The sequence below is a fragment of the Erinaceus europaeus genome, chromosome 2 (assembly GCF_950295315.1).
Source record: "Erinaceus europaeus chromosome 2, mEriEur2.1, whole genome shotgun sequence".
NCBI lineage: Eukaryota > Metazoa > Chordata > Mammalia > Eulipotyphla > Erinaceidae > Erinaceus > Erinaceus europaeus.
In genome coordinates, this window is record NC_080163.1 from 93,158,536 (window position 1) to 93,180,131 (window position 21,596).

Below are 21,596 nucleotides of genomic sequence, written 5' to 3' on the forward strand. Positions count from 1 at the left end.
AGAAAGGGAAATGAAAATACTAATGTAAAAAGACACCTGCCCCCCCCCCCCATCTTTACTGCAGCATTATTTACAATAGCCAAGACATGGAAGCAATCTAAGGGTCTAGTGACAGAGGAATCGATAAATGTATCTTATGTATGTATACTGATTTTATTCAGCCATAAGAAAAATGAGGAAATTTGCCATCTGTGGCAACATAAATAGACCATGAGAATTATGCTAAGTGAAATAAGCCAGACAAAGAAAGAGAAATACAATATAATCTCACTTATACATGCAATCTAATTTTTTTTAAACTTAGAGAAAAGGAGCCCAGACTTGTTTCCACAGGCAGAGGATGGAGGAGGGAAAATTGGAGGAATTATAAATGCAAACACTTTCAGTTACAAGATAACTAAATAGCAAGGATGCAATATGCAGTACAACTTCAAAAGTTAACACTACTTTATGAAGTATGTGTTAAAATCGTTAAAAGATCATGTCCTAAAAGTTCTTATCACAAGGAGAAAAAATGCTTTTAGGTTTAGAGGGTTCCCCACCACCACCACCACTTTTTATATTGTATCTATAAGAGATGATGGATACTAACCAAATTTATTGTAAAGTAATCATTTCACAACATATTAAGTCAAATTGTTATGTTATTCACTTAAACTTTTTATAGAGATGTTTGTCAAATATACTGCAATAAAACTGGGGCAATATCTTCACAAAGTAAATAAAATACTTTTTAAAGGTGACCAACAAATATGCTATCTAGGAAAATGGAGAGAAAAATATTACAGAAATATGACAAGTGATTAACAATAGTTTTCTGCATTATATTTCTAGCCTTGTGATTTGTATTATGTACTGACTGTGAAAAAAAAATACAGGCTTTGTTGTGATTTCTTTGCTATGCCACAACTAACTTTTTATGCACGTAATCTTACATTATTTCTTTTAGTTGAACATGGGCTTACAAGGCTGTATGTATCTTAAGTCTAATTTTAATTGTACCCATACATATGATCCACAACTCTACTCCTACGTATCTATCTGAAGAACACGAAAATACTAACTAAAAATATTTTTGGAAACTAGTAACATTTGAAATGCATATTATTTTTCTTAAAAGGAAACCCACTTTCCAGTAGTTTGTACAAACTTCAGGTTCCACAAAATCAGGGTCCTTTTTTGAGCCCCTGAGAATGTATTAAACTTCCAGGTCAAATACAGAATGTAGCATCCACTAAATGTGCATTGTACTGAATGTAGCTTTCTCCTCAGTAAAATATTTTCTCTGCTTTTTTTTTTAACTTCCCCTTCCTATTTCACTAATAAGCCTATTTTTGACCACAGCAAGTTCAAACATTTCTCTCAGTCACTTATGCTCCTTCTGTCTAGCACATCCACCAAGTTTCATCGATTCTGCTGAAATGCCCAGAAATATGTATGAAATCTAGGTATGAGGACAGATGGGATGGTAAGAAGATAATCTGTAGACTTGAAAGAACCCCAGAGATCACTGCACTAGCAGCAATGCCTCTAAGGAAGGTTCAGCAGGGGTAGATGAAATTGTCATTAAGCATCTTTACTACAAAATTGGCTGACCATAAGTCAGTTTTGCCATAGAAAAGAACTATCAATAGTTCATAGATTGGTTTCAAGGTTGTTCTAGCCAGTGACAAGTGGACATGGTGGTCTGAAAATTGAGGATAAAACTTTGCCTCTGAGTTTGCAAATCCTAACTAAGCACAGTCATCCCTCTACCTGTCAAAAATTTAAAGTTTACTAAGTCAGGACAAATTTAAAAGAGGTGGCTAATAATTCACAACAGTCTTGGGAAACATACATTAGCAATTCTTTTCTTACTTTATAGGGACAGAGAAGTAGAGAGGCAACCATAGTGAGAAAAGACTATAGGAACCAAAGTTTCCTCCACTGCAGTGGGAACCAGGCTTAAACCTGGGTTACAATACATGGTAAAGCAGCACACTACTGAACTGAGTTATTTTACCAGTCCCAATCAGCAACTAGCCAACTGGGGTATTTTGTTCTGTAGTCCTGTCTTTATCAAATACTAGGAGTTGGAGGCCAAAGCAAACAACTACTTCTATTCCTTTACCCAAAAGAAATGGTTACGGATTTTTAATGAGTTTCAGTTTCTAGACCCAACACTGGCCGCCAGCTATAGACCAATTTCTCTCCTCTCCGTGTGTTACAAACTCCTTGAGAGGCTGCTTCTGTCACGTATTTCTCATCTTACAGAGAAATTCCTATCACCCGCCCAAGCTGGTTTCCGCCCAGGAAGATCTACCTGCGAACAAGCCCTAGCCCTCTCAACTTACATTGAAAATGGATTCCAGAAGAATTTAAAGACGGGTGCTGTCTTTGTTGATCTCACAGCAGCCTATGACACGGTCTGGCACCGTGGTCTCCTAGTCAAGATCTCAAGATGCCTGCCTCCATGGGTGGCCAACACTATATTGTTTCTTCTCCAAAACAGAAGATTCCGGGTGCATCTGTGTGACAAGTCTAGCAGATGGAGACCTGTCTCAAGTGGCCTCCCCCAGGGCTCTGTTCTGGCTCCTACGCTATTTAATATTTACATCAATGACCGCCCAGAAACTTCTTCAAGGAAGTTCATCTACGCCGATGACATCTGCTGTGCAACTCAGGCATCCAAGTTCGACATCCTCGAGGAAACACTCAAAAAAGACATGTCTCTGATATCTGATTACTGTAAAAAATGGCGACTAATCCCTAGCACTGCAAAAACGGTATCATCTGTTTTCCATCTACACCATGCCTCGGCCTCGCATGAGCTTAATGTGCAGCTTGGCGGTACGAGAATCCGGCATGAAGCCCAGCCAGTCTATCTTGGCGTTACTCTCGATCGCACTCTGTCATTTCACAAACATCTCATAAAAACTGCAGCAAAGGTGGGCGTGAGGAATAACATCATTGCAAGACTGGCCACCTCCTCATGGGGCGCGAGCGCTTCCACACTACAATCATCATCTCTGGAATTATGCTATTCCACTGCAGAATACTGTGCCCCAGTATGGTTCTGTAGCCCCCATGTCCACTTGGTCGATTCCAAATTATATTCCTCCATGAGGATAATTTCTGGAACCATCCGTTCCACCCTGGTTCCATGGCTGCCAGTTCTTAGCAACATCGCCCCGCCAGATATTCGTCGGGATGCGGCATCATCTAAGTTCATTTCCCACGTCTACACTCGACCGGACCTGCCAATATACACGGATATCTTCGCCCACCCTGTCCAACGCTTGACGTCTCGTCACCCAATCTGGTCCCCTACGCCTACACTGAACTTCTCTGTTCCAGACTCTTGGAAACAGAGTTGGCAGTCAGCTGAGGTAAAGAACAAACACCTCATCACAGACCCCTGCAAGCGTCAACCTGGCTTTGACCTAGCACGTTATGATTGGGCCCTCCTCAATGGCTATCGAACAGGCCATGGCCGGTGCGCCGCTATGTTCCATCGCTGGTGAGCCAGAGACGACCCGAATTGCCCCTGCGGCTACAGACAGACTATGACCCACATAGTCAATGACTGCCACCTCTCCAGATTCAAAGGAGGTCTCGAAACTTTACATCAGGCTCAACCTGACGCTGTTGACTGGCTATGGAAGAAGGGCAAACGCTAGAAGAAGAAGTTTCTAGAAACAGTGGTTATTTTTCCTTGCTAGGTGAGAAAACACAATGAAGACATAATTTTGGTACTTGACACAGAATTTGACAGGTGATTTGGTGAACTATAAGAACTAGGCATTTAATGAAACAATTGTAGTATATTTTTTTAATGTTGATTTATCTTTTGATTTTTATGAAAGAGAGAAATGAGAGCAGTGATCAATTCTCACAGGAAAGGCTGGGTCTAAAACCTGGGACCCCTATGGATGCAAGTCCTATGCTCTACCACTGAACTATTTCCTCCAACCTCATTGTAGTAAAATTAATGTACAACCAATTATTTATGTGGCATAGATTGGTAGAAACAGCTGCAACCCACAGATTGGTAGAAACAGCTGCATCCATCTAACAATAGTGTAGATGACCATGAAGACACAATACAAAACTTACCAATATGCTGCCTACTACTTGGAAACGTCTCTTAGTGGATGAAAAAAATTCTTAAAGTCAAAGTATTTTATTATGTCCACTTAGTGTGTTTGCAGGTATAGGGAGCAGCAGTTTCTTTTTGTTTAGAAAAATTGCCCATGGCCAAGGTAATCATGTGGGACAGTGTAAAATTAAAGGACATAGAAGTGTAAAATTAAAGGACATAGAAGTTACCCAATAATCATTGGTGTGAACCTTGCATCACATCATCAGTCCCACAAAAGAAATGTCTAAAAACAATCATTAGAGATGACATAAAACTGGTTTAAGGATGACTCAGAAAACAGAAGCCTGTTTTCTCTCTAAAGAATAAAGTGTTTATGGTAATAAGCTACAGAACAGATCATGACCACTGCCCTAATTTAAATATCAATCAATTCTTTATAGGTAAAACCAGGAACCCAGATGATACAAGCTTCTACCAAACTTTAGTGAAGGCAGTGTGACCTTCATGTGTTTTCCTCTGTGGGATGGCTTGAAAACAAGAGAAATGTTAACAAACCTGGTGAGTTACTTTGAGTTATTACTAAAACCACCTGCTTTCTTTCCTCCTCAAGCTACACCAGAACTAAGGTGAATTAGACTGATGTCATCTGGACTTCTACTCAGTTTCTGATCTCCATAGATTTAGAGTGGAAGCATATGGGTTATCAAAAATGAAAATAATATTTAAGATCTTTAAACTGAATTTCTTTTTGTCTCCAAAATGTATGGCCCTCCACCCATTGGTTTAATGGCATTCTTCACTTAAGGAGAAAGTGGAAACAGCCAAAACCAATCAGCCAGTGCAGGTGCAGAATGACTTTATAATTCACAACATCTGAAGTCAAACAGGCTTAAAAGAACAAGTCATGTGAGAGAAAGGTGGTTTTGGTTCGAATGCCAGGGGGGCTTAACTTTAAGAAGATAGTAAAAGCTTGGAGGGTCAGAGCATAGAATTTAGAAGTGTTAACCTCTTAAAAAATGCAGGTCATGGCAAAAGGTCATTTCCCCATCACAAAAGAAAGCAATAAAAGTATTTCCTGACTAGACTGAGGAGAAGGGGCAGGCCCAGAGAGGGAGACAGAGACAGGGAGAGGGAAAGTTGCAGACAAGTGCAATGGGCAGTGGCCTGCCTCTTCAGCTGAAATGGCGCTGTGGGTGGTGATGAAGGAAGGGTAGGAGAGTAAAGGCATAAGAAACCTAGGATTTGTTTCCTCTGAAGTCCTTACTACTTGCTCTACAAGAACATGAAGAGAAGGGACAAGTAGAGCAGGTACTTTGACTAGACAGGACTAGACTGATGGGAGGCTTCAAAGAATCTATCTGAATTCTTTCTTTCTCATTTACATTGTGTGTAGGGATACCAAGAAAAGAACCCTTAGGGGTGTGGGGGGCAGTTAGGGAGGCAACCCAGATGAAGAGCGGCCAAGAGCAGGCCAGCCACTGGAAAGCTGAGTGCTGCCACTTGCTACTCAGAAAGATGCAGAGCAGAGATGAAGGTAAGAGGGACCAGGGCCACTCCCATCCACGACAAAGGTGGCAAGACATCTCTATGGAGGATCAAGGGACCTGAGGACAGAAAATACAAGACTCATTGACTAGATCCCAGGCTCATTCTGGAGGACAGGACAAGGAAAAGCAGTGGCAGCCCTGATTAAGTTAAAACTCACAAATTAACAGATACATTACCCAAAAGAGAAGTTTGAAGCCAGAATAGGGTCAATTATCCTAAAGTGCCAAGGTTGAGCTTCTGCCCACTACCTCGGAAATAAACTGAGTACAGTTATAAAAACAAAAAGTGCCATTTTTTGCACATTTTGTGATGTCACTATAAACTGGAAGCCCTGTCCTCCCTCCTTCTATTGCCCAAAAGCCCAACCACAAAGGTGGTGGTGTTATATGCTGAGAATCTGCCTACATTTAGGAGTGTGATTAGAAGAACTTGAACGAGATATACAGGAATACTTTGAACTTACAGAAATAGACCATCAAAGCACTACTTTGAATTTCCAGGAAATCTAATTTGGAGGAAGTATCAGGGGGAAGAAGGAAACAATTGGTCTCTTGTATAGGTCACAAAGGCATGAACACTGATGGTCCCCATGTCTCTCCACAATCAAGAACTATCACGATATCTTAATCTGAGATCATATAAGTGGTACAATGTCTACCTTCTCATTTCTTTTCCTCTTTAATCTGCTATCTTAGAAGCATAAGACAGACTATGACCCACATAGTCAACGACTGCCACCTCTCCAGATTCAAAGGAGGTCTCGAAACTACATCAGGCTCAGCCAGACGCTGTTGACTGGCTACGGAAGAAGGGCAAACGCTAGAAGAAGAAGCATAAGATAATGTAAATATTTGCTACCACTGCCATTGACAGATTAAGGAGAGATCACAAACAACCCCTTTTTGGGGTACAATCCTCCCAAGGTGTTTAACTAGAGAGGCTGCTAAGCTCCTCTTTGTTAGACCTGCGTTCTTTCCTGGTATGCATGATAGTGATGCAAACTTGTGGTTCTCCAAATGCCCTGGAGCCAAATGTCTTTTTTGTTTCTCCCTGAGTAAATTCACTCAGACCTCTCTCCCCTCTTCTGTACAGGAGCTGCAGTTCACCAGCCTGTGGAGCTTTGATGATTCCTGAGTATCGCCAATAAAAGCATGGCAAACCCTATAGATAAAAGATGTTTTTCAGTTCCATTATAAGTAAGTTGCAGCCCAAGTATTGGAGATTAAGAGTAGAGAAAATACTGGTCATTGTTGTCCTGGGCAAGAGCTTCTTTGCTTTAGTATGAGGCCAGGAAGCCATGCAGCTCCTTGGGATTGCAGCTCTGGTATGTTCTGAATCCTTCCTTATGAGAGGAATGCCATTCCTGACAATTTATCTTTCTGTTATTATGGACCATATTTATCAAAAATGAAAATTCTTGTCATTGACTCTAAGATTCCAAGCCTGATCTCCCCATCCCCATTTCTACTCTGGCTTTGGAGCTTTGTGTGTACATTCCCAGGCCATCTTTGTCAACCTCTGGTCGTCCATGAATGTCCTGATGCATTTTTCATACTGAAAAAAATTTTGAAAGGAATAAACAGACACACACAACTAACTGGGGCAACTTAATGCTTTCTATTTTCATAAAAAAATAGAATCTTCATGTAGAAAGTTCATTTATTCATACATTACTAATTATAATTACTTTATAAAATGATTCATAGCTTGAAGCTCTCAACAGCATTCCCAAATGTTAGTCATCTGATTTTTTATCTCAACATCTTCAGGGACAGAGCACTTGCTACTTCTCAGCACAATCACTTCCTGCTTTCAAGTTTCTCAGAAAATCTTCCTCTTATAGAAACTTCTTTGTGTTTTGCATCATCACCCTGAGTTTCACCTCTTAACATCTTAACTAAATTATATTCCTCTTCATATGCAAGATTATGGGTAACTGGAGAACACTGTCTTATGCCTCCCTTCAAGGCCTCCTTTCATAGGCCAAGCACCTCCAATTTCTGCTACAGTTCTTCCTCTGCCAGGGTTCTGAAGCTGCCTACACTCCTACTTTTTCTCTGTGTATCCCCCAACATGTAGTTCTCCTATAAAGAGAGAGAGGGGAGAGGAGAGGAGAAGGAACTGGAAAAGGAGAGGGAAAGGGAGAGGGGGAGTGGGGGGGAGGGGAAAGGGAAAGGGGAGGGGGACAGAGGGAGAGGGAGAGGGATGGGGGAAGGGGAGGGGAGGGGAGAGGAGGGGAGAGGAGGGGAGAGGAAGGGAGAGGAGAGGAGAGGAGAGGAGAGGAGAGGAGAGGAGAGGAGAGGAGAGGAGAGGAGAGGAGAGGAGAGGAGAGGAGAGGAGAGGAGAGGAGAGAAGAGAAGAGAAGAGAAGAGAAGAGAAGAGAAGAGAAGAGAAGAGAAGAGAAGAGAAGAGAAGAGAAGAGAAGAGAAGAGAAAAAGGAGGGAGTGAGAGAGAAAACCTGTGGTGTTCATAGCTGGCACAGGTCTCAGCTGTGATCTATCAGGTTTGCAGAGAGAGGCAGAAGGCTTTGTTCTAAACCCTATGCATCTATTCATATGCATCTATTCATGCAGCCTAGCACTTAATTAGCTTTCTTGGTGCTCACATTTAACTATGTTTCTTATAGTGACTATTTGAGTTGCTGGATTTCTTTTTAATGTAAAAACACAGCCATTTACTACTGAAAGACTTTGTCATGTAAAATGGACTGATTGGTTCAGACTTCTAGAGATCTTTTACTATTGGGCTTTGCCCTTGAATATATTAGCATTTTGCTCCTCTCAACTACTAATAAGCTTATTCTAGTTTCTGTCTTCAGCGAAGCCATTGATTTAAAAAAACAAAAAAAACCTTGTACAGCGCAAAAATACAGAGAGTCCGTTGACATGCCAGTAAAATCACTCCTTTAGATGAAAAAGGATTGATTAGCAATCTGTGCCTATGATCCTTCATTTATAAACCTGACTAATTAATTACTCTGTCTCTCAGTCATTATGAGTAGGACATTAGCCATTCTTTGTGGCAGTCCATCATCTGACCTCCTTTTCTATCTGAGGCAATTAGCTAGTCTTTCAGAAGGCAGAGGCAATTCCTCACTATAAAATGTCAGCTATTGAGTTTCCCAGCCTCCTTTTTACCTAGGGCATAGGCATGTGATGTGAGGTCCACCAATCAGAAGCATCATACAAAACTTTTGACACGGGAACTAGAGATAACATGAAATGGAGATTTAGATCCCATTTTGGGTGAAAGCGGGAGATATCATCCTGACTCCCTTTCCAGGGCACTGGAGTCAGTGGCGTAGCAATGCAGGTGGTAGTAATGTTCATGCCATTGTTGACAAGCTTCCATATGCTCACAAGACCAGCTCTGTGATTTTTTTTTTTTTTTAATTTGGTCCTGATTTGTGATGTCCAAACCCGGTTGGTTATCTAGTCCTCTAGGAAAGTATGTAAATGGATTTATACCCTTAACTATACATTTCTACTTTAACTAGAATGTATTTGTTGTGTGTGACCTAAAAACAGCAAGTAAAAACCTGCAATTCACCTTGTCCTCATAGTATTGGGATGATCATGTTAGATACCTTTTTGAAATTCAGACACATAACTCCAATCTCATTGATAACCTTTCTAGTCAAATAATCCTAGGCAACACAGGGCAAAGGGGGTCCTGGGGAGCACGGACACTTTTTTTCACAGAGTTTGTACACATGGAATTGAGATGTGTGTTGGTGAAGGATCTTTCCACTGTACTATATGAAGTGGTAGGAGTTTGTTTCATCAGGCTAAAGTGGTCCCCGGTGTGACATTAGAAGAGTGTAAAAGGAGGGGGCTTGTATGGAGAAGGGTCTTTTTGGACTAGCTCCAGAGATCCTTGTGGAACCTGTCCCCTGAGCTCTAACCCTAACTTTACTTTTGCATGTAACTCATTTCAGACTCTAATACAGGACAAATTTACAAATTGCACATGTCACATGCGTTTCCTTGAAATTCTTTCCAAGCAAACAATGCGTCAGACCCCAGAAGGGATCTCTGCTTTTAAAACTCTTCTTCACTACCATAAAGGGGATGAAAGCAGCCCAACACCATTTGCTTCTATTGAGCTGATACTTTGTAGACATGACTTCCCTCTGAAAGAGCTTAGAAATCATCTAATATCATGATCAATAGTCAATATCAAGCTCACTAATCTACAATTTATAGGAGCTGATGTATAAAATTTTCTCTTTAAGAAAATCACAATTCAATTTTTCCACCTCGTGTGTCTTATCTGCCATCATTCCTCCCAGATTATACAAAAACATTTCTCAGTTACATCTGAAAATTCTCTCAAAATGCTGAGATTAACCCAATTGTCTTTACAAAGAACACATCCTCTTGCTATCCCCTCATATTTGATTTGTACATCTTAGTTTAAAGAACATCATCCTTTGAGAAGTTAGAAATGAACTGAAGTTGAAGAAATTCAAGTTCTGTTATTTTTTAATATCACAGTTCACACTACAAAATCTTCTCAAAGACTGTCCACATCCTGAGGCCCAAGGTAACAATAACTTTAGTTTCCTCTTTGTTTCTAATACATTACCCTTACATATAGTAAGTTAAGACAATGACCATAGCCTAACCTAGGTATACCTTCCTACCATTTAAATTGCATTCCTATCTATATATATATTGAGAGTCTACTATAGGAATCTATGAATAATCAAGTAAAAGCTAATTTATACTATCTAGGCATTTTCTAACTTCAATAAACACCACTTTTTAGGATCACTTCATAGAGCTTCTCTTTTAGCTAACAAAAGCACTGTTAACATTATTCTAAATTTTTAGAAACATGGGTCTTAAAATCATTGTATGTTAATTTGTGTACAAATATTGACTCTCCAGTTAATGAAATATTCAGATCACTAGAAATAGAGCTGAGTGTGAGAAAGGATGTCAAGAAAGAAAAAGATGAGGAAAATCGCAAACAAGGAGAGAGGCAATTTTCAAGGAGATTCACTGTATCTAAAATAGTATTATATATATATATATATATATATTGTTCTCCAAATTTTATATCCTCCATAACACCTAAAAAGCTTGTTTAAGCTGCAAACCAGCACTTTGAACTTAAAAATTGCCACACTTGCATTTATTTCCTAGAGAATGAGCCACACAGAGACAATGAGGAGAGGAAATTGAAAATAGTGGGGGTAGGGAGAAGAAGGAAAGAAGACAGAAGACATCCGTGCACACAGACTACTCTCTCCATTCCCTGATCTCCCACTGACAGCCTACAGTCTGAGGCTAGAAGATGTTTATCTTTTTCATTTTGAAGACATGCATACAATATTCAGTATTCCCTCATTTGCTTTAGGTGTTTCATTTTACTCAAACCAGTTTTTCTGAGATTGCTAATTCCTAGAGGGCACACTTTTTCTCTAAAACAGATTCTCCTCTCCTCATCCAAAAGCAGAGTGCTCTTTTACCTGGCAAACCCTAAACTGGTATAAAGAAGCAATTACTGGGGGGCGAGTAGTAGTGCACCGGGTTAAGTGCACATAGTACAAAGCTCAAGGACCCATGCAAGGATCCAGGTTCAAGCCCCTGGCTCCTCACCTGCAGGGGGGTCGCTTCACAGGTAGTGAAGCAGGACTGCAGGTGTCTATCTTCCCCTCCCCTCTCAATTTCTCTCTGTCCTATCCAAAAAAAAAAAAAAGGAGGAATAAATGGCCTCCAGGAGCAGTGGATTCATAGTGCAAGCACTAAGCCCAGTAATAGCCCTGGAGGCAAAAGAAAAAAAAAAGAGAAGAAGAACAGAGTATCATGAGTCTTTCTTTCTTTCTTTCTTTCTTTCTTTCTTTCTTTCTTTCTCTCTTTCTTTCTTTCAAGATTTTATTTAGTTATGAGAAAGATAGGAGGAGAGAGAAAGAACCAGACATGACATCACTCTGGCACATGGGCTGCCGGGGATCAAACTCAGGACCTCATGCTTGAGAGTCCAAAGCTTTATAACTGCACCACCTCCCAGACCATCCGTGAATTTCTGTAGAAAAAAAAAAATTTGAACTCCATAAAATAACCCCAAATAACCTACCACATGACATAGAAATTCTAAATAATACTCTATGTAGTAATAGCAGGACTGATATGATAAACATACATCTGTGGAAGGTAGTTCTGTGAAAAGAGCTTAGGTGGGGTCACTTGCTGCTGACAAGGGGGCGATGTTTCTGGAATATCCACAAGTCAAACACTGACAACTGTGCTTTCGACTTCTGTAGTGAAGAAATCCTCTGATGTTTTTCATTTAGCACAAAGAGGTACTAAATAGACCATTTTGTGAAAGAATAAAAGTGGCATAACACAAATTTCCAAAATGTGAGGGACAACTCTATAGACCATTATTCAATTCACAGCAGCAGCAGCACCCCCATGGCAGGGCTTTCTGAGAAATTAAACCATTAAATTGTGTCTCAAGCCCTGGAAGTGATGGGTCAGAGATGTGTGTTTATGCGTGTGTTGAGGTGTGTGTGGGGGGGAGTATTTGAAGAGTTCAAGGCACTATGAAGTGACCAAGATTCCTTGATAGAACAAAAATGGTGGGGTTTTTTTTTGGGGGGGTTGTTGATTTTCTGCAGTATATATTAAGTTCCATAAAGCTTTTTTATTTTATTTATTTATTTATTTTAGTTGTTTCACAACTATTCTTTTTTATTTTAATATTTATTTATTCCCTTTTGTTGCCCTTGTTGTTTTATTGTTGTAGTTATTATTGTTGTTATTATTGATGTCATTGTTGTTGGATAGGACAGAGAGAAATGGAGAGAGGAGGGGAAGACAGAGAGGGGGAGAGAAAGTCAGACACCTGCAGACCTGCTTCACCGCCTGTGAAGTGACTCCCTTGCAGGTGGGGAGCTGGGGGCTCGAACTGGGATCCTTCTGTCAGTCCTTGAGCTTTGCATCATGTGCACTTAACCCGCTGAGCTACCACCCAACACCCTCCATAAAGCTTTTTGAGAAGAAATTTCAGTACAAGCTGTTTTAGAAAGGGTGCAGTGAGCTCTCAACTGTGAAGTCCCAACTTTAGTCCCTGACATCGAATGTGCCAGAGTGACAGTCTTGGTTCTTTCCTTCCTCCTCTTTCTCTCATTAATAAGTAAAAAAAAAAAAAAAAATCATAAAGGAAGAAGAAAATAAAATTCAATACTTTTGTCTCTCCCCAGATAATTTAGATGGATTTTTTTTTTCCTTTTAAAAAATAAATAGGAAAATGATAGGTTTGGGATGGTTTTGAAGCAATACTCTGACAGAAGTTAACACTTAGGTGAGAGTGAAAAAGGACACCCTTCCTTGGAATAACAGAAATGGGACAGAGACCCACATTGCCAGAACAAAAAGTAAAAATTCATAAGACATCAAAGGTTCAAAGGAAATCTAATCCCCTGGAAGGCAGATGAATGCAGCTCTACTGTGTTACATGGCCCAGCAAGCAGCAGTCACACAGAAAATGCAATTCTGGTGTTCACTGCAGGTGTACAAAGCTCTAGCCCACCTCCTGGGTGGACATGGTGAAATGACTGGTTATCAAGAGCCATAACGTACCAAGCTTGGGCCTCATAGGGTGAGGTTTCCACAACCAGACCTGGTTTTAAGGAGTCACTATTTCCAGAGCTACTTAGGCCTAGGCGGAGGAGCAGAGCCAGAGAACAGAAAACTCAGGGACAGATTTCATCTCTGGTCCATCCAGTTCTACCCTAGAACACCCAGTCACTCTTAATTGCTTAGCTGTCAGTGCCCACCTGTCTCCTTTGTCACTAAATCCAGTAGATGAAGGGATTTGACTCAAGGGGGCCTCATTCAGTTAGGACTGACACTCCGCTGAGATAAAAGTAATGTGGAATATCTTTCATCTAAAAGCCCTTGGTGAATTAGACTGGAAGAGGGTTCAGTTAGGTTCAGTTTGTCCAGGAGATACTATCTTTTTCTCTTGAGTATCCTTGGCCACCAGGTGAGTTCTGGACACGACTTGTCAATCAATACCAGCCCTACTGAGTCATCATTTTTTCTTTGTCATAATCACATACTGACCAAACCTGTCTGGAACTACCTCCTCTCAAAATACAAGGGAACTAGAGGACACAGAGAAAAGAGGAGTGAACAGGTTCCAGATGTCATCAGGATGCCAGCCAGCTTCCCTGGACTGAAGACCCCACCAATGTGTCCTGGAGCTCCGCTTCCCCAGAGATCCACCCTACTAGGGAAAGAGAGAGGCAGACTGGGCGTATGGACCGACCAGTCAACGTCCATGGTCAGCAGAGAAGCAATTACAGAAGCCAGACCTTCCACCTTCTGCAACCCACAACGACCCTGGGTCCATGCTCTCAGAGCGATATAGAATAGAAAAGCTATCAGGGGAAGGGGTGGGATATGGAGATTGGGTGGTGGGAACTGTGTGGAGTTGTACCCCTCCTACCCTATGGTTTTGTTAATTTATCCTTTCTTAAATAAAAAAAAAAAGAGAGAGAGAAAAAAAAAGAAAAGAGGGGTGAAAACATTCCAAAAGACTAGAATTTGGATTCCCTGCCATGATGGGAATTGGGCTCTAGAAGGTCTGTTCTCTGGTAAAGGAACTGGTCATTGATTGTCCCTCCAAGAAAACTTTATCCCCAAAGGATACAGCCTTGGGTCCCAACAACCCTCCACCTATTTTCATCCTTTTAAGAAAAATTACAGGGCTGGGGAAGTAACATAATGGTTATGTTTTCATGCCTGAGGTTCTGAAGTCTCAGGTTCAATCCCCAACACCATCATAAACCCGAGCTGAGCAGTGCTCTGGTGAAAGCAAAACAAAACAAACACCCTACTACAACAAATTTCTGTTCTCCAAAAGGTTTGCAACAGATTCCACACCATTCTAACAGAACATATCTTGATCCCCATTACCTGTTAAACATGCCCCCCTGTTCTGTCCCCTATACTTTAAAGATATGCAAAATGACAACAGACTTATGATCAACCACATTGAAAAGTATAAAAGCTCAGAGACTAACCTGAGGTAGTAGAGTAACTGACCCTCTTTTGGAAAATACCAAAAGCAAATGGAGAAAACCTTATAGTCCACGGAGTGAGTGATTACAAGAGTTTTCAGGTGGGCTTCCCTCAGCTAATGCACAAGGCTGAATCAGACCTGGGGTTGGGGAGTTAAGGGGTAGATTCTGCTTATAGCCCTGCCCTCCACGCTCTCCATGCTGCCATAATTAGATTAGTATCTGTAACACCTGACTTCTCACTTCTTTTTCTCTCTTACTCCCTTCTTTCCTTCCTTCCCCTCTCCCTTCCTTCCTTTCTTTTCTTTTTTCTTTCTTTCTTTCTTCTTTTTTATTTTTTCCAGAGCGCTGCTCAGCCGAGGCTTATGGTGATGTGGGGGAGTTAGGGGGAATTACACCTGTGACTTTAGAGCCTCAGGTAAAAGACTCTTTGCATAACCATTATACTATCTACCTCCACTCACCACTTCTTTCTAGTTCAGGGCTCTGTGTGATAATTGATCAACCAAATGGAGGGAGGCCTGAGAGATGAGAAGGGGGGTGGGGGTGGGGGGCTAGAGAAGAGGATCTGTATAAGCACAGATTGCCTGGGCTGGGAGAACCTTGAGTTACATCAGATCATACTTGCCTTGAGTCGTTCAGTCCTATGCACAAGTCAGTTCTATGGGGACAGCTTTGACCCTCAGCACCAAGGGAGCACAGGAATTCATAGTCTGGTCTGTCTTTCAGGAGCAGCTGAGTTGTCCCAGGAGGTTTCCTTTCTACAAGGAAGGAACACAAACAGTTCTGGATAATTTGCCTCCATTTTGTCCTCCCAGGAAGGGAAAATATATATATATTTCTAAGTTGCTCCGTGTTCTTAATTTTGAGAAATCACCAGCAGAGTTAGTAGACATCATCTCAAGCACAGCAGAACCAAACAGTGTGTGCTCCTTCTCTCTCCATGGCCATATGCCCAGAGTGAGCCGTGTAATATAAGAAACAGAGAAAATGATTTGAGCTGGGGGGAAAAATCATATAAAAGGAACGACCAGTCAAGATGTGGAATCCAAACAGCAAATGGTGAAGTATGTGAGCATTCACAGCGGCAAGCACTTGCTAAGGTTGCCACTCATACCAGGGATGTACGTCCTTGGCACACAAGTATGTGAACAGCACAGCAGGCAAGGAGATTCTGTGCTGATTTTCATAAGGGGTCTGTTCGTATTTTGCACAAGAACAACAAAAAAAAATCAATGCAAGGAAAACACTGTCATATTTATATATCAAATGTCATGCTGTGCTCAATGAGATTTTTGTGAGGCTTTAAAGACATCCTTTCTAGATGTCAAGTCCCAGCTGTCCTGCCAGTAGGATTTTCACATCATTGCACAATTACATCACAGCAACACAGAAAACATATTTCAACTCTGATTGGGTCTACAAGATCTTTCCATTATTTTTCTGGAGAATTTATTTTTTTAATTGTTCTTTTTAAGGAGAAGAGGAAAGGAGAGAGGGATCAGGATCACTGCCAAGAACTTCTTGGTTTGGTTCCAAAGCTGCGCAGAAACTGAGAATGTCAAACATAACGTCCCATTCAGGGATTCAGCAGGATTATCAGTGATGTGAGAGGAGATGGGGAAATACAAAGTTTTTTTCTGGGTTCTCCTCTGCTACAGTGGATACTGTCGGCCTCTACGCCTGCAACAGCTCTCCTGGTTTCTGTTAAGTGTGACTTAATCTTAATCCTCACTTTTCTGCCCCTGTTCCAAGAGAAACTGCTCCATGATGCCCCATTTCATTTCCCAACCTCCTAGGGGTTTAATGGATGGTGCTGGGTGTATAAAAAAAAAAAAGAAGGGGGAGTCAGGCGGTAGCAAAGTGGGTTAAGTGCACATGGCGCAAAGCACAAGGGCCAGCACAAGGATCCCGGTTCTAGCCCACGGCTCCCTACCTACAGAGGGATCCCTTCACAAGCAGTGAAGCACGTCTGCAGGTGTCTGTCTTTCTCTCCTCCTCTCTGCCTTCCCCTCCTCTCTCAATATCTCTCTGTCCTATCTAACAACAATAATAACAGCAACAACAAGAAACAATAAGGGCAACAAAAGGGAAAAAAATGGTCTCCAGGAGCAGTGGATTCGTAGTGATAACCCTGGAGACAAAACTAACTAACTAACTAACTAAATAAATAAAGGGAGCCAGGAGAGGCACTTAGAAGCAAAAAGTATTTAATTTTTTTTTATTTCAGAGTTGGGACCTCATGCATGTATGACCAGGCTTTTTCACTCAGATAGAGGGAGCAAAGCTACTTTAAATAAAATGTTTCTTTTAAATTTATTTTTATTTTAAAGTATTTATTTATTTATTTTTGCCTCCAGGGTTATCACTGGGACTCAGTGCCTGCACTACAAATCTGCTGCTCCTGGAGGCCATTTTCCCCACTTTTGATGTCCTTGCTGTAGTTATTATTGTTATTTCCATTATTGCTGCTGTCGTTGTTGTTGGATAGGAGAGATATCGAGAGAGGAAGGAAAGACAGAGAGGGTGAGAGAAAGATAGACATCTGCATACTTGTTTCACCACTTGTGAAGCGACCTCCCTGCAGGTGGGGAGCCAGGGACTTGAACTGGGATCCTTAGGCCAGTCCTTGCACTTCGCACATGGGTTTAACCTGCTGGGCTACCGCCTGGCCCCAATTTTTTAAATTTAGGATAGAAACAGAGAGAAATTGAGGGGCAAGAGGGAGATAGGGAGAGAGAGGTACACACACCTCTAGCACTATTTCAACACTTGTAAGCGTACCCTTTGCAAGTGGGAACCGGGGATTTGACTCAGGTCCTTGTACACTGCAATGTGTGCGCTCAACCAGGTACAACACTGCCTGGCGCTAATTAAAATATTTCTAGAGCAAGTGAATAGAGACACAGAAAAAAAGAATTAATGAAACAAAGTCCTCCTTCCCCTACCAAGAACCTAACTCTGAATAATTTCAGTCTTTCTCCCTATTTCAGTATGGTTCTTTCATTATGTCCCAATATCCTGATAATGAGTTGAGAGAACCAAAACTAAAGAGAGAAGCAAGGTAAAAACAACAAACCTCAACAGTTTTTGAAGGTGAATACAGGACTATCTCTAGAAGAGGATATTTGTTTATAGGATATTACATCAAGCCCCAAGCCCCACTGCCCAACACTGAGATGCCATGAAGGTAAGGGGAGATGGAGACACAGGGAGACAGAGAGGCAGTGAGACAAGAAAGAAGTAATCGAAAACTTTTTTTTTAAAAAAAAAAGAGAAAAAAATACTCTGGCATAAGGACGAGTTCGGGATCTAAGGTTGAGAGTCTAACTTTTTAAAAGTTTTGGGTCTACTTTCGCCTTGATGAAGCCACTGGATAGTGGGAATGGTTATTACGGAAGTGTTGCTTTTGCGATACCCTCTGCTTGAAAACTTCACTCACTGGAGTTTTATTTATCTTTAATATTTATTTATTTATTTATTTATTTATTTATTCATTCATTCATTCCCTTTTGTTGCCCTTGTTTTATTGTTGTAGTCATTGTTGGATAGGACAGAGAGAAACGGAGAGAGGAGGGGAAGACTGAAAAGGGGAGAGAAAGATAGACACCTGCAGACCTGCCTCACCACTTGTGAAGTGACCCCCTGCAGGTGGGGAGCAGGGGGATCGAACCTGGATCCTTAGGCCGGTCCTTGTGCTTTGCGCCACGTGCGCTTAACCCGCTGCACCACCGCCGGACTCCCGGAGTTTTATTATAGAGGCTGACTGGTAATATGCCAATCCTACACATCTGTCCTGGTGGGTAAATAAATGACAGCAAAGAACATTTTAGCTTAAAGGATAGAAATGCATGGCCAGCTTTGATTTCTGCCACCGTCACCACATCACAGTGATCCCACAATTGCTGCCTCCATAAAACAAACAGTGCTGGCTAAATATGGAGACTGTCCCATGCCGTAGTGGCTGGAGCAGGCAAAGGAGGCAAGCTACTTGTCACTTTTCCTTAAATCTGCAAGAACTGAACTCTTCCTTTCCAGAAAGGAATGAAAGAATGATTCCTCCCTCCTTACTTTTGACTTGAGTTCCTTACAGGTGGCTATTTTGCACAGGTTTATCTGCTTGAGAGCTTGTTTGAGAGGTTCTAGCCGGTCTCTACTGGGGAAGGTCATCCTCTTGTACTGAGAGCAGCTTCAAGAGGGACGCATATGAGCGGTGAGGAAGGAAGGGGATATCCGCCTATCCAGCAAGATCAGCTGAATCAAGCCTGGCGATCAGTGTCACAGCCAGATTACCCTCACGTCCGGGCAAAACACCAACATAGTAGATGAGTCACCCTCAAGTCTTTGAAGTTATTGTGTCCACACTTATTCTACACAGTGAGGTTTATTTATTTATTTTTAGAGAAAGAGAACCAGAGCATTACATTGATACATATGCCACTGGGGGTTGAACTCTGGACCTCACGCTTGATAGTCCAGTGATTTATCCATCAACTGCACCACCTCCCAAATCACGAATATATATATATATATATATATATATATATATATATATATATATATATATATATAGTGATTTAATAATGACCAACAAGATTGTGGGATAAGAAGGGTACAATTTCATACAATTCCCACCACCAAAGTGTCATATTCCATTCCCTTCATTTGGAGTTTCCCTATTCTTTACCCCTCTGGGAGTATGGACCAAAGATCTTTCTGGGGAGCAGAAGATGGAAGGTCTGGCTTCTGAAATTTCTTCTCCACTGGACATGGGAATTGACACATTAATCCATAACCCCCAGCCTGTTTCTGTCTTTCCCTAGTGGGGCAGGGCTCTGGGGAGCTGAGGTTCCAGGACATATTGGTGAAGTCATCTGCCTATGGAGGTCATGTTGCTATCACGGTAGCATTTGCAAGTTGGTGGCTGAAAAGCATTAAGATATAAAGCAGAAAGAATTGTTTAATAATCAGGAACCTAAAGGCAAGAATAAGATTTGGGGTTTTCATGTTGGAAAAATCTAGGAAGTCTATTTCAGGTATATCCCAAGGGACTCATGAATAGCTAACATGCAGGTGGGCTAAAAGTATTGTCTAGAAAGATGGTGTCAGAGTTGGGAATAGGACTAGAAAGCTAGTTCAGGGCAGACAGTAGCCCCCAAATATGGGAAAAGTATATTAATACAGTTAATTATAAACCCCATGTCTATTCATATTTAGCAGAAAAGCCTGTGTAACCTCTGCATCCCTTTAGGTCTGAGCTCGCATTCCATGGTCATAGCTAGGAACATTCGAGGCTGCACTCATTTCAGGATCAATCTTTCTCGAGTGGCAGAGTAGGGTGACCTAGCCTCCCTCTGGAGAATGGGGCAGTTTTATCACTGTTGTTCTACACTGAAGGCAAGAGGTCCTGTAGAGGTCCACAGGAGGTTTTATGATGTTGTTCCTGATGGAGGTGACTGACTGATGATGGTGGAGAGAGGGATCTGTTAAGAGGTCTAGGCCCGTCATACCTATGTCGGAATCCTAGGATTCCGTGACTAGGGCCCTAGATGATGGGGTGGCCTGGTAGTGACCAAAAGGGTCATCATTAAAGTGTGCCAGTCTCTGGCCCTTATCCAGCTTTTGTAGTCCTTACTTTATCTGACAGGGTTAGACTTAGAGTGATTAAGAGAAATGAAATAGGAAGTAGGTGAGAAGGGTATCTAGATTTAAGTAGAAAGTATTTGATTAAGTATTTTATGGTGTCTTTTTTAAGGTCTTTCTACTTGCTTGCTGCACTTACTGAGTCACTGCAGACTATTGTACACTTTTACTTTAAGGTATGTATTTTCCCCCTTACTTATGGATACATGTGCACATGCGCCTTATCTCATGGGCCCTGGTCTATATCTAGGTTCTGTAACTTAGGAAGTGCGCCCACCGAAATGGAACTAAGGAGTCCTATGAGCTAGGAAAGGTCTCACCGGAGCATTGGAGGACACAGTTTTGACAGGTGGTCTCACTGATAGAAATGGTTTTGAAGTCAGTTGCTGGGGGCTCGGGAGATACACAACAGTTATGCAAAAAAAGCTCTCAAGCTTGAGGCACCAAAGGTTCCAGCTTCAACTCCCAGCACCACCACAAAACAGCAGGGAATAGTGCTCTGGCTTTACAAACAAGCAAACAAACAAAAACCTAAAGAGTGAAATCACTGGTTGCTTTTATATGGAAGAACCACAGCATTTGATGGTGCTGTCATCTGATAGCTTGTGAAATACAAAAGGATCTTTATCCACAAATCCTTCCTTGCCACAATCAGTATTGTTCATTAAAGAATTTCTTAGTAAGCCTTGGTAAGAAAGGAAAAGAGAAAGAGAAGTTACAAATTATAACCACAGACTAAGGTTGAATTCGCTCCCATGAGAGAATGAGTTCCTAGTGCAACATCATCTTTACTTTTTTTTCTGCCTTTAGGGAGTTCATTGAATGTGTTTTTTTGTGATTTAATTTATAAGGAAATTGGTTTTACTTAAAAGGACATTTTTGCTTTATGTCTTGTAACACCCTTGAGTGCTTAAAAAAAAGGGAGAAGGTAATTCCATTAAGCTTTCAATTTTCACTGGCAAAAGGAATGAACTAGATGTGATTGGAAAGATAAGGCACTGGCCTTCACTTGAACTGACCTTGCTCCAGGGGTCAGGGAATAAGAAGGGTTGCCTTTGTCCCAAAGGTGTCATTTCATCTTTAATTAGAGGGCTAGAATCCCACCCCTCCTTTTCTCTCTCTATAAACCCTAACCTCAGTCTAATGAAAAAAAAAGTTAAGTTCACAGTAGGTAGACCATCTGATTATCATCTTAGCAGCATGGGAGTCATGTGTTGTGATGATGTGTAGTAGACTCTCGGGATCATGGTGAATGTTAACATCAAGACACATTTAAAAAAGACAAGA

At 41.3% G+C, this 21,596-nt stretch overlaps 1 protein-coding gene across 1 annotated transcript in view; it reads right to left on the reverse strand.

The window, feature by feature from the left end:
- Window positions 1–15,265: 15,265 nt before the first annotated feature.
- SH3RF1 (SH3 domain containing ring finger 1) overlaps window positions 15,266–21,596 on the reverse strand; it is a 210,958-nt gene continuing 204,627 nt past the window's right edge. Inside the window, exon 12 of the mRNA XM_060184349.1 lies at window positions 15,266–15,427. Within this exon, the coding sequence (XP_060040332.1) occupies window positions 15,373–15,427 (55 nt within the window). The 3' untranslated portion in view covers window positions 15,266–15,372. The remainder of the gene's footprint in view (window positions 15,428–21,596) is intronic.